The sequence below is a fragment of the Coturnix japonica genome, chromosome 1, assembly GCF_054131305.1.
Source record: "Coturnix japonica strain WE chromosome 1, WE-NBRP24, whole genome shotgun sequence".
In the NCBI taxonomy this organism is placed as follows: domain Eukaryota; kingdom Metazoa; phylum Chordata; class Aves; order Galliformes; family Phasianidae; genus Coturnix; species Coturnix japonica.
In genome coordinates this window covers 119,121,303-119,134,535 of record NC_140663.1, presented here as the reverse complement: position 1 = coordinate 119,134,535, position 13,233 = coordinate 119,121,303, and the positions used below count along the sequence as shown (strand labels likewise).

The 13,233-nt window shown below is 45.1% G+C and overlaps 2 protein-coding genes across 4 annotated transcripts in view; both read left to right on the top strand.

Moving 5' to 3' along the window:
- The first annotated feature begins 3,511 nt into the window (after positions 1-3,511).
- On the top strand, positions 3,512-8,693 carry LOC107307805 (regucalcin-like). 3 transcript variants are annotated; one of them, XR_014940791.1, is made up of 6 exons: positions 3,512-3,816; positions 4,124-4,306; positions 5,873-6,088; positions 7,048-7,236; positions 7,463-7,617; positions 8,556-8,693. XR_014940791.1 is itself a non-coding variant. In XM_015851309.3 (6 exons), the coding sequence occupies exons 1-6, from the start codon at positions 3,651-3,653 to the stop codon at positions 8,604-8,606; spliced, it is 903 nt and encodes a 300-aa protein (XP_015706795.2). In that variant the 5' UTR covers positions 3,512-3,650; the 3' UTR covers positions 8,607-8,693. The 3 variants fall into 3 exon arrangements, 2 of the variants coding, with proteins under 2 accessions (XP_015706795.2, XP_085388543.1); XM_015851309.3 differs by having other exon boundaries at positions 7,105-7,236; XM_085532417.1 differs by lacking the exons at positions 7,048-7,236; positions 7,463-7,617; positions 8,556-8,693 and adding an exon at positions 6,293-6,431.
- Positions 8,649-13,233, top strand: part of PLCXD1 (phosphatidylinositol specific phospholipase C X domain containing 1) — a 29,375-nt gene continuing 24,790 nt past the window's right edge. Inside the window, exon 1 of the mRNA XM_015851281.3 lies at positions 8,649-8,781. The gene's annotated coding sequence lies outside the window, so the exon portion shown is untranslated. The remainder of the gene's footprint in view (positions 8,782-13,233) is intronic.

The following is a 13,233-nucleotide window of genomic DNA, read 5'->3' as shown; positions in this document are numbered from 1 at the left end:
GAGGTTTCTATTGCTCGGCCTTTCCCTCCCACCTACTGGCTCCCTGCATGAGGAAGGCTTCCTGGCTTTTGTTCAGTCCCTGCCTTATTAATGGCACTTACTTGATTTCATGTAGGGTTGAGCAAGAGCCCAATGACAGGAGAAACTGTATCAGGAGGAGCAGCTGCTGTGCCCTGAGGGGTTTTTCATCCTCGTGACCAAAATCTATAGTCATAGGTGAAGCATATTTATTCCCAACCAAGCTGGGGAAATCTCAAATGATCCTTTGCAGGCAAAAGAGCGCTGCCAGAATAAAAGCAGGTAGCGCTGTGTGCCTGGGGAGCTGCAGCTCTTCCCAGCTGAAGGTTGGGAAGGGCTCGTATCTATCCTACAGCAGGGAACCCTCAAGGAGAGGAGTCCTCCTCTGGTTTTTGGACAGCGCCATTGAGTGGACTTCTGGGGTGAGTGGCTTTCTGGAGTATGTTAGTGACTGTGCTTTCACAAGCTCTAACCATGTTGCTTGTCCCCAGGACTGCACTGCTGGCTGCAAGAAAGACTTTAAGGGCTGGGGATGGCCAAATTATACGCAAAGCAAAGTTTCCAGAGGGAGTAAAGTTGGACTGTACTGTAAGGAGAAGAAGCGATGCAAGGCTAATTCAGGGTCCGGTGGAAAAAAGGAGAGGAACGACAGATTTGCTGAGCGCTTGCATTGCCGCAATAACAAATTCAGTGCTATTGTCTGAGTGCATGCCTGTAGGTAACACGAGAGAAATAACAGTATTTAAACACTGCATTAATATGCAAGGTGCGCTAGTGCCTTGCTACGCTCCACCTGCTGCACTGTTGGGAAGAGCTGGGGCTTATAAAAGCAGTGCCGGAGCAGATCAGCAAGGCTAGAGCCCAGCAGGAAGCGCTGCAAGGGAGTGGGTAGATCCAGCCACAGGTACAGGTACAGGTGTGCATGGCCAACTTTGCTTTACGTTCGTGCTTTGCAAACTGACAGTTAAAGGCAGATGAAAGTGCATGGCGGGGGTTGCTGCAGGTTTGCACCACTTGTGCCCAGAGACCACAAAGCCTCTGAGATGGCCTCTGGGAAGGCAGGCACTAGGGACATCAAAACGGTGCCCTGGGCTGGGAGACATGATGCTTGGAGTAGTGGTAGATGAGGAGTCAGTGGGGTGGGAGGCAGAAAGGCACAAAGAGATGGTGCAGAATGGACTGGGGGCAGAACTCTGTTGGGATCCAGGTGCACTGGTGAGTATATCGTGGTTAGCAGGCATGGTGGGGGTGGGCTGGTACTTGTACTGGGTGATTATTGAACTCTTTTCCAACCTTAATTCTATGATTCTGTGGTAGAGGTGGAAGGTCCGTGCTGTGCTTCAGCCTGGAGCTTGTCCTCAGCCCGGGCACAGCTGTGAGAGCATGGCAGGAGCTGGGGCTGGGAGTGCTACTGGCTTTGGTGAGAAACATTAGAGTTGGTCTCTGGCTTAGGGCTCTGAAGTTTTTATCTCTGGGTTTGAAACGATGATGGCTGTGGTCTAACTCAGTTATTTGCTTATCTTGGGTGAGTAATTTGAGCATGAACTTAGTGTGTTTGTTACATTCCTACATAGGTAAGGAAATGTATTGCTCCTGTGTGCCAGTTCAGGACAGGCTTCTGCCAGGGGCCAGAATGCTGTGAGTGGCTGTGGCTGTCCCCCAGCTGGGCTCTGTCCCTGCCATGTCCTTATCTGCTCCTCACATTGTTATCACCTTTAAATCATAAAATGTTCCAAGTTGGGAGGATCATCAAGTCCTACTCCTGACTCCACACAGGACCACTCTCCCTCTGCAGCATAGGGCTGGGTGGGAAGAGGCACTCAGCATCACCCGCCTGTACTTCCATAGACCAGAAAATGGCCAATGCCAGACAAGGGGGAAAAATAAAGTCTGGGAAGCCACCTCAACACACCTTTTTGTCACCCGAAATACTTGTTTGCCCCTAAACTGTGGAAGACAGAGCTAGCCCCAGGGCATGTGTGTAGTGCTGTGTCTGTCTTCCTCTCCTGCTCTCATGACACAAGAAAACACTGAGCAAGGACTTTTCCCATCATATGTTGTGCTGCTTGGCCCATGGCCTCTCCTGCTGACTGCATGGAAAGCACAGCCGGCTTCCTGCCCGCTGCTGATAGCATCAGCCCTTACTCATTTTTAATCAGCTCTGAAAACAGCAGCCAGTTTCATGTTGGAAAAGAGGCATCAGCCCCAGTCCTGCAATCCTTTCTTCAGCAGGTGTGTTGTTTTGATTACCCGTGGAGTTTCGCATTGGTGCCCTACAGCTTGGTGGAAGCGATCAGCTGATGGCCTGGGGAAGATGGTGCTTACAGTTCCTCACTGTACACGGCTGCTGTTGCTCTGTATTTGCATTAAAGCTTCAGCTGTCTGTTGTCTTTCCCAGAGCTAAACTAAACTAAAAATGAAACGATGTCTGCTGGCAGGGGAGGGAGTAAAACGGTAAAGGAGCCTTGTAAGGCCAGTTGTTGACTTGTACTGGCTTTGCTTTTCATTTTCAAGTGGATGTTTTGACATTAGTTCTTCATACCTAAGAGGAAATAGCGCATACAGCCTCACTCCTATAAGGGGTTTAGGAGGCTGAAATGCTGATGACATTCTGTAGAGGGGACACAGCCAGAGTGATTGGGGTGTTTTTAGCCTCTTGTACTCCTTTTGGGGAGAATATGGCAGGATTTGGTGGTTTCTGCTTGGAAGTATAATTTTTTTCTTGCATGCTCATTGCTGACATGTTAGTGCTGTGGGCAGCAGCTGTGAGGTGCTGCACAAAAATGGGGTTTTAGGAGGTTGTTTTTTTTCTGGCACCTCGTAGTGTATTTGGATTTTTACTTTAGACATGATGTTGCCTGCATCTTTCTTCAGCAGAGTCTGGTGTCAAAGCAGAGACCCAGAGATGCTCTGTATATATTGCATATAAAAGGCGTATGGACATAGCAATTGGGCAAAGAACCAATGAAGTCTAAGAGCTGCCACCCCATACCTTAATGTGTACATACAAAATCGCTTCTTAGTGATTAATATGTTGGTCCCTCACTCTCAGCATCTTCTTCAGACACTGTTTCTGTGGAGAGAAGGATATATTCTATATTCAATTGTACTGCCCTCACCTTGGGACCAAAGTGCCAGAATTGTCCCTGCCTCCCAAATGCGGACATTTTCACTCATGGTGGTTACTGGCTCTTCCCACTTAACTTTGAAGTGTATTTAGTGCTAATGAATTATCAGCAAATCTTATCCTCAGTTCACCTGCTGGGAAACAATGCCTGCAAACAATAGTAAGCTATAGGAAGAGTGTTGTGTCAGGGGCTGGCCGGCTCCCAGGGCACATCTCTCATCTCTGATGGGTGGGTGCAGCAATGGCACCTCTGTGAGTGCTGATTGTGGGAGCCAAGGCCCCCTCTGTTTTGCAATAGCTGTGTAAAGGTGGTGATTGCTCAAACCAGAGCAGGTAGGATAAAACCTGAGACCATGTCTACAGGAGCCTCCTATATTACTCTACTGTTTGGGATTTGAGGGGCTTTGCCAATCACAAATTCCGCTTTCAAGCATTGTCAGTATGAAAAATGCACAGACGGAGAGCATTTTGTTAAACCAGTTCCTGACTCTCTCCCCCTCAAGCCATGTCCTCCTCCATCAGAATTGAATCTGTCGTGAAGGAGAAGAACCGGATGGGAGAATGCCCAGTCTGGGAAGAACGGGAGAACGCACTTGTCTACGTCGACATTAATGGCCAAAAAGTCTGCCGCTGGAGCGCGGTCAGCCGTGAGGTGCAGTGTGTGTCTGTGGGTAAGGGCACTGCCATCAGGGGTATGCGCTTGTCTCAGGGGTCTCCTCTGTGTCTGCAGAGGGAAAGGTTTTGTCCCAAGGGCTGTGTGTGCCCAGGAGGTGGGGATATTTGGAGGACAAGAAGATGGCAAGATGTGGTCCTTAAGAGGGGAGGAGGTTGCAGAGGTGACTGGAGGAATGTTGCCTTTGCTGTGTTAGCATCAGCTGGGCCTTTCTTGGGTCAGGGGTGCCCTTGGAGAGGTGGGGGAAGTCAGGGTACCTGGTGGGCCTGGAGGTGTCTACGTTTTGTGCTTCCTGTCACCCACAGATGCCCGTGTCAGCTCTGTGGCCCTGCGGCAGCCCCAGGGCTATGTCATCACCCTGGGCACCAGGTTTGCCTTTCTGGACTGGGACACCCAGAAGGTCACCACCATCCTTGAGCTTGAGCAGGATAAACTCAACAACAGGTTCAATGACGGCAAAGTGGATCCAAAGGGGAGGTACTTTGCTGGTAAGTCCCAGCAGAATTTTCCTCTGGAGCAAAGAGGATCCAATGATGGTGTGTTTTATGTAGTGCATTTTATTCCACATCAACTCCTTTGTTGAGTTCCCCACAAAAACCACTGTCGCCAGTGTGGGTGATCTTGTGAGTGCTGTGCTCAGCTGCTGCTTCAGCCTCCCATCACCAAGTGGAGGAGGACATGCAAACCTGAATCCTTTGATCTAGATGAGGGCAGGGGCTGCCCACAAGGACTGTCAGGCAGGAAGGCTCTGCTTCTACTTGGCAGGTGGCATTTCCCCAAAATCTGCAGCACGTGGTCAGCCTGTGGGAATCAACGCTGGCAGAAAGCCTTGGGCTGCCACTGGTTCCAATGCAGCCAGGATGCCCCTGTGCTTGTTTTCCTCCCAAGCACAGCCATCCACAGTGGGAGCAGAGAGCGACTGATGAGAGAGGAAATGGCCTCACACTTAATCTGTCAGCCAGCCATGTCATCTTTTGTATTTGCTAAGATCAGAAGATACCTTTGGCTCCCAGTTATGCTTTAGGGATGATGCGTCATTGGACTTCAGAGTGAGAATAGGAGAGAAGTTAAAGAAAACCCACTTTGCACACCTGCTCCTGGCTGTGCAGAGTGGATCAGTGATTTCAACAGCAGGTATGGCCAAATGTTGTAGAAGTAGCTCAGAAATCTCACAAGATATGAAACCAACAGAAACAGATTGTCACAGCTGAAAGAAAATGTAAATGCTCCTTATAGGCTGCTTACCAGCCTTCATTGCAGAGCTCTCTCTGCTGATTCGGAACTAAATAATGAATGCAACACTGAAGAATAGTTTGACTTAAAAAAAACATCTCAGCTCTGTTATTCTTTACTGTTTTCTGAGGTAGCCATGTGATTTGCAGCACCTATATTTTGAGGTCACGGTGCATTTGAATAATAAAAGCAGCCTACAGAAAAACAAGAGCATATGACACTTGCCTGCATCCTTTTTTTTTTTTTTCCCTTTGAGGACTGTAAGCCAAACCTCATCCTTTGGTATCTTGTGGCTTTCTTCTCAATCTCACTGCCTAAGACTGAAAGCTCACTGAGATGCAGAAGCTTGTCCTACCATTGGCCAGTATCACCTGCCTGGGACAGCCTCTCTTCTCTGTCTCACCACTCTGACTGCATCCAGTTTGTCCCATTTTCACTGCCACAAGGGGAGGATTTTTCTCTTCTTCTACCACCCTGCTGTTTCCCACATGGCTTTTACCACCCCCTGGTGTATAGGGACCTCTCCAGGCCCATTTCTACAAACTCTTCATCCTCACAATGTCTCCACAGTTCAGCTGCTTTGTCACTAAGTGTTACCTTGGGTTGGAGATGATGTACTCGTTATCTGAGGCAGCCTATTGCACTAGAGTATTCAATATCCAATGAATAATAGCTGAAGTCATGAAAGCTTAAAGGAGTGTGACAACAATGCCTGTTGCTAGGACTCCTGATAAAAGTTAAAGGAAACTTCTGACTAAGTGTGGTTTCTGTAGGAACAAGCTTTTCCATCCTAAGGAACACTTCTCCTGCTTTTGTTTCAGGCACGATGGCTGAGGAGACGGCACCAGGGGTCCGAGCAAGACGGCAAGGGGCTCTCTATACTCTTTTCCCTGACCTATCAGTAATAAAACAGTTAGACCAAGTGGACATCTCCAATGGTCTGGACTGGTCCCTGGACCACAGGACCTTCTTTCACATTGACAGCCTGGCGTATGCTGTGCATGCCTTCAACTATGATGTGCACACTGGAAAGATCGGTACACACACTTTTTCTGAGTTCACAAGGAGTGTTTTTGCTCTTTCTGCAGCAAGACCAGAGGATGTGATATGTTGTGGTTTATCTGACAGATCTCTTATCTTGTGTTTACAGCTTCTTTCCAGGCTGACAGTGATTTTTCTCAAGTTTGGTTATACTGCAGGTGAACTATCTTTTGTCAGTCCCTTGTCTTTGGCACTTTCAGCTGGATAGATGGCTGGTGTTCAGAGCTGTCCCTGAGGAGCTGCAGGGTTGAAGCCATTTATCCCAGGAATTAGTTTATGCTAACAAGGGTGCTGTTTATTCTTGACTGCCATCTACTGGAATGCTTCAATTATATTCACTTCATAAATGTGAATGCAGAATTAGCATGCAAGTATGTCACAGAAATGTATTTTAAAAAACAAATTATCATTGCCACCAAAGTTTCTTAGTTCTGAAGGTAAAGTTATCTGAAGATGTTGGATGAATTTCACATAAAGTCATTTTTTAGACAGATATTTTTTATGCAGAAAGAAAATTCAAATATGAGCTTGTCTGATAGAACCTCAGTCAAAACTGTGAAGTATTTTTGGGATGTATCAACCTATTATGCTCCATGGGAGTTGGAACAGCTGAACTTTCATCCCTTGTGCTCCGGTCAGTGTGACCTTGGTGTAATCGTGGGTGAAAATGCTACAAAATAATTGTGGTTACTCACATTGTTGCTTTCTCTGCTGTCTAAATTTGAGAAGAAAGGATTTCTAAAATGGATTTTATGAAGATTTTCTCCCCAAAATATGAAATCCCAGTGATGCTCTGCCACTGCCTACATGCTTGGTATGGGGTCTGTGTGGCCTGTGCTGTAGCCCATGTGGCCCCCAGGCCTAATCAAAATGGGGGCTTTGCCGGCCCTCAAAGTAAGTGCAATTCTTGATCTTTGCCTGAGAGAGAGAGGTAATTGCTGATATTTAAATTCAGGGGTGCATTGCTCATAACGAGACATTCCTGGAGAGCTGTCTTGTGCCTCTCCTGCAGCCTGCCCCAGAATGGTGTACCACCTGGAGGAGGAGGAGCGGATGCCTGATGGGATGTGCATTGATGTGGAGGGGAAGCTCTGGGTGGCCTGCATTGATGGCGGAAGAGTGATCCGCATTGATCCAGAGACAGGTGAGGCCTGCCCCAACTGAACCATGCTTGTGGGACAGCCTGCCTGAGCAGCCAGGCCTCCAAGGGCACCTCTGGAGGAGAGCACTGCCTGAGCTGGGCTCCACTGCAAAGGCAGTGCCTTCTTTGTAAACAGCCATAGCCGTGCCCCCTTCACTCACGGTAATTTCACATTTGCATTTTTCCTGTAAAAAAGGTAATTGGAAACTGTCACATATTTTCTTCCCAGGAAAAAGAATCCAAACTGTGAGGCTGCCGACTTCAAGGATCACCTCCTGCTGCTTTGGAGGAAAGGACTACGCGGAGATGTATGTGACGTCTGCCTACGATGGGCTGGACGAGGCCACCCTCGCCAAGGAGCCTCAAGCAGGAGAGATCTTCAAGGTGATGGGATTTGAGATCTTTCTGTATGTTAGACCTCTCAGGCCTGCAGCTCCTATGTTTGCCTGTTTGTACAGCATGTTCTGTAATACAGTGTAAGGAAATAAGTCACCAGAGCAAAACTTTGCATCTCATTCCCCCAGACTGTGAGATGTATTTATTTTTTATGTAAAAAGTGGGCTCTGCATTTTAAATAATTAACAATCCATATTTTTTTTCCAGGGCTCTTGAATCCAAAGTTGTTTTTCTGTCCTCATTTCTCAGTCCTTCTGCTCTACAGTTGTGGTTGCTGTGGTTCCTTGGGAGTTGACCATAGCATAAAAGGGAAGGACTATTAGTGAGAGAAATGGAAAATATATTAAACTGTATTATCAGTTTGGCAATAGATGAAGACATATTCTAGGAGGGATGGGGCTCTAATCTGAGATCTGAGTCCTTCTAATGGAAAGCAGTGCTTGGAAGAGATTTCCCATGGCGGAGAACTAGTACATCTCTCAAGCAGCAGACTTTAGGAGGCCACAAGAGAATGAAATATCAAAAGGTCATTATGAATGTTTTTGATCTCCTTTCCTCAGTCCTCCAGCTATAAAAGGGAATTGGTATTTTCCAAACTCGTATTTGTTTTGCGGGGCAAAGATGTTTAAAAATTGCCATGACTTGTATAGGTAAAACAGTACCACGTGTAGCAGTCACTGATAATGTGTAAATTGCCAAAATTAGTGACCAGTGCTTAATAATCTTAAAGATCTTAATGTGCTAAGATTCTAAAGTTCTCCATGTAAGGACTCTTTCTTGGCTCTTCTTAACGCAAGAGACTCTTAATGTAGGGATAGTTTGCTGAGATATTTTTTTACACAACACTTGAATGTTTCCATTGTGCTCAGTCAGAGATTTATCTTTTTCCTTTTTTTCTTTCTTTTTTTTTTTTTTTTTTTTAACAGATAACAGGGCTGGGTGTTAAAGGGATCCCACAGAATTATTTTGCTGCTTAGAAGTCACCACTAAGCAACAAATGAGAAGTGCTTGTCTCTTGTAGTAATTCTGGGAAGGAGAGGTCCAATGAACTACAGAATCCATCCCTGTGAGGATTTCTAAACCCGTGATTGAGAATGTGCTTGTTTTGAACAGAAGATATTCCTCCTTCTGTGGGCCCAATATTTTAGAGAGGTAAAGTGTTACAACTTGACATCTTTTGTGACTTCACATAAACCTCTTTGAGCTTGAGCTTAGTTTTTTTTTGAGCTTTCTGATGACCAGCTCTGGAGTTTCATGTCTCTGTGGTTCCCAAAGCAGATATGACTCCTGTTCTGTCTCTTCATGAGACAATGATGAAAGAGAAACAATATGGCTGATTATAATATACGTTTTGAGAGTGGTAACTGGAACAGGACTGCTCCTTTGCTGTGTGCTTTCATCTCTTATTTGGAGTGTTCAAGCTCCAATTTTAGGTCCTAGTCTGTTTCCATTTGCTTTGTCACAATTTTTTCTGTCTTGCCTTTTGTCACAGATTTTTCTGTCTTGCCTTTTGGCCATCATTCATGCCTTGGAAATAAAATACACAGCTACATTTAAAAGGTGCTGATGGATTATTATTTTTTTTTTTTTTTCCTGCATTCAGTTATTACCATGAAAAAGCTGAGAAACCACACACGGTTGGTTTATAGACAGGTTCTGAGTTACCAGCATCGTAGAATATAGCCTATGGTACTGAAAACCAATGCTCTATATACCTGTCCCACCAGAGGTCATATTCACACATAGACATCTGGACTTCCTTTTGCTTTCTGTACCTTCTTATTGCATGTATGGCTTCAGCTTCTTATTGCACACAAGGCTCTTCTCTTCCTCTCCTGTTTCAAGTCTTGCTTTTTCCCCCTTCTTTTTAGATTTTCTTCTCTTCCCTCTGAGTTTCTCTCCCTATTTAGAGTAATGTCAGCTTTGGTCAGCATTCTTTTGTCTCTTTGTGGTCCATATTGCTCATTATCAGGTTCAAATGAAATCCTTCTCTCTTCCTTCGATGCCACATACATTTGTCCTGGTTCCTGGTTGCACTACCCTCACTTCCTCTTTCTTCTCTCAAAGGGCAGATGTGTTTTATGGACATTTCTCCCTTTGCCTGAGATGTGCAGAGTTTTCTTCCATGCTAATGCCTACACCAGTGCTGAGACTGGCTCCTCAGGATTCATGCAGAAGACCTTCAACCTACCCTTACCACTTACATCAAAGTAGGATTCTGCTTAAAAATGCAGAAAATTGCAACATTTGAAAGTTTTATGAGCTGAACAAGACTGTTAAATGCACTGCACGCAGTTAACATGAGGGAAAAGGAAGTTATGCATTTTTGCATGTCTATTATACAGAGATGATGTTATGTATAGTTTTTTGAATTGAACTAACTCTTTCTTCCAAAAAATAATAGCTAGAAAATTGAACACTCCAAGGACTTGATTTGGAGCTGTCCAAAGCTGAACCGGGCAAATTGGAATGAAAAATAATGTCCAGTTTCATGACAAAATGAGGAAACTATCAGTTTGCTGAAACCTAATGTTGGTTTCAGTTCTTGGCTAGTTACTTCTGCCAGCTTGGTAGGTTGCTCGTTTGAAAGCATGTTTTCTCACTGAAGTGAGAAATGTGCACTGTTTGGCTGTTATTTTCACTGAATTTATTTTGAAGACTGTGGTAGATCTTAACCACAACGTAGGCCATCATGATTTCTAGGAGGTATATTTTATAAGAAGAGCGCATTCAAAAATTAAAACTGAATCTGAACAGAGGGAGATTTGAGAATATTTTTTGGTAAATTTATTGGTTATGATTGAGAATGAGAGTGAGGGAAAGGAGGCATCAGTAATTTGGGGATTGTATTGTGAATTCTTCCTGATATTTGTCAGGTAGGATTGTTTTGTTTTATGATACTGCTCTTCATTCAATTTTTCACAGATTCAACACATTTTAATCTGTCTTTTGTTTGTGTATCTGTAATTACGTTCTAGGGAAAGGTTTACTTTCATTGTGTTAGAATACTTAAAACCTATAGACAGCCAGTGAGATACAGCTTTTGCATTGAATTCTGTATTATGTGCTACTGAAACTGTATTATGTGCTACCTGGAAAAATAGCACATAATTCAGTTTCAGGTCCTTAATGCTGACATTCATCGTTTACTGGACCAGATGTTCTGTGTCTTTTTGTCAAATGTTTGGCTTTTCCATCACTGTTACTCAAGGCCTTGAGTTCGCTCTCAAACACTGCAGTATGAGTAGGGAGAAAGTAGTTAATAGCTTTGTAGGAGAATCCCCCAAATAACCCAAGCATGGAACAGCAGGGAAATAGTAGTTAGCTGTTTGGAAATGTCAGTTTCTACAGAGTGATATGTAGATCTCCTCTAAATTTGGCTGGCTTCTCCAGAGCCAGCATCCATCATAGCACTTTTGAATGAATCAAGCTGGGTTGATTTTTTCCTTTCAGTACATGTTTAGTGCGCTGCTCCCTTATGTGTCAGGCTGGGGGCCTGCTGACAAGCAGATCTGGTAGAGGGCTGTAATCAGGCGGAAGGTAGATCAAACTCTGTGTCCCAGGACAATGCCAATCCATTCTGAAGGGGGATGTGACACGGGGGAGGTAAGTGATGTATTTGACCCCTTCAGATTAACTGTGCCAATCATGAAATAAATTTGGGATCAGAGGAGCATAGAATTGTTAGAATGGCTTAGGTTGGGAGAGAGATTAGTCATCCAGTTCCAATCCCCTGCCATGGGCAGGGCTGCCCCCCACCAGCTCAGCTGCCCAGGGCCCCATGAAACCTTGCCTTGAGCTCTTGCAGGGATGGGACACCACAGCTTCTCTGGGCAGCTGTGCCAGCGCCTCACTGCCCTGTGAGTAAATAATTTCTTCCTATCATCTAACCTGTACTTCCCTTCTTTTAGTTTAAAGACATTCCCCCTTGTCCTGTCACTATCTGCCTTTGTAAGAAGTTGATCTCCCTCCTGTTTATAAGCTCCCTTGTAGTACTAGAAGGCCACAGTGAGGTCTCCTTGCAGCCTTCTCTTCTGCAGGCTGAATAAACCCAGCTCCCTTGGTCTGTCTTCATAGGAGAGGTGTACTAGCGCTTCTTTTGATCTGCTCCAACAGCTCCAGGTCTTTCTTGCCCCAGGTCTGGACACAGTGCTGCAGATGGGGCCTCACGAGGGGGACAATCCCCAACCTCTTTCCTCTCCCTGCTGACCATCACTCTTTTCTTGCAGCCCAGGATACAGTTGCTCTTCCACTGGCCATTGAGCAGGGTTTTCTGGAGTACATTATTTCAGTGTGGTTACCTGGAGTGTACTATAAAACCTTTGATAGGTACTTTTTCAGTGCTTGTTCTGGGTGATCAATCTGGGTCATCAGTAAGTGCTTTCTTGCTCTGCTATTTGACCTGATAGTTAGTAACTCAGGGTAAAGGCTATCTGTCCATTGCTTTTCTGACTCCTATCTTGGTCTTTGAGGGAGGTGAGTCCATGCACTTGCACAAAACCATTGTGATTGAGAAATAAAACCTGCAGCTCATTCTAATGTTTGCTGAACTTTTCTGTTCTTTTTTTCCCTATTTACAACTCCAGTAGTAATTATGCAGCTGGGGATTCTTATCAACTAAGGTGTTAAAAGCCTTCTGGCACCATACCTATGCCAAACTGGTATAAAGAACATTAAGAATTATGCAAGATTTCCTGTTTACCCACACTGGAGAGGAATGTGAAGGCAGGATGTTTGGAGGACAGTCAAGTGTCTTAACTTTTAATTAAAAATTAGGAAATGTGTGCAGATACTTCATTTAATAAAAGAAAAATTCATTATTTACAGAATTGCCTATCCAGTAAGCTCTGCCAGAAAAGGAAAGTGTATTGTTTTGAAACAATTTGCCCATGAGAAATCCTTACTGCTCTCACGTTTTTCTTCTAGGGCTTCCCTGGGCATGCATTCCAGGCTCACTGGTTTGTAGATCTGTAGTCACTCCTTCCCCTATCTCCAAGGGGAAATCTTGTGTGCGTCACTCAGACTCCATGGTCGGAGTGCACTGGGATCTCTCTCAGCTTAGCAAGAGAGAGCACAAGGCATGAAGGAAGGAGGTATGAGACTAGGTTTGTTCCCTTGGTGCATTTTGGGAGCAATATGGTGCCTGAAGCCCTTGGTGAGGATACTGTCTGAGGTGGTTTCTGGGTGACCAAGTGGATGCATTGGTGGGGATCAGCCCTACCGGGTGTGATGCATGGCAGAGGTCTGCTGCCTTTTCAGGTTTGCTGGTTGGGCCTCTCCCCTACCAGTGTTGTAGGCAGAATATGAAGGTGCTTGTCAACAAGGCTTTCACCAGGGAATGTTTTTCTCCTTGAGTTTTCGAACTTCTGCAAGATAGTCTGACTAGCCTACTTTGCCTGCCTGAAAAGACACATCTTTGTGAAAACCTATTTCATCTAAACTGAGGTTTCCAAATATTCAGGTAGGATGTGGATGAAGCTGGTTAAGCATTACAGCTGTATTGGCACTGCTGCTGTATCCACATACTTTCACAGGCTTGGAACTGGCGGATACAAAGTTGTAGGTTTGCTACACTAACTTTTACTGTTTTATCTAGGGCTCTGC

Bases quoted from the DNA above. Each gene is read 5' to 3' on its own strand.
- LOC107307805 (XM_015851309.3), top strand. From the start codon at position 3,651: ATGTCCTCCTCCATCAGAATTGAATCTGTCGTGAAGGAGAAGAACCGG. The intron at 7,237-7,462 runs GTGAGGCCTGCC...TTTTCTTCCCAG, and splicing joins CCGCATTGATCCAGAGACAG to GAAAAAGAATCCAAACTGTG. The intron at 7,618-8,555 runs GTGATGGGATTT...TTTTTTTAACAG, and splicing joins AAGCAGGAGAGATCTTCAAG to ATAACAGGGCTGGGTGTTAA.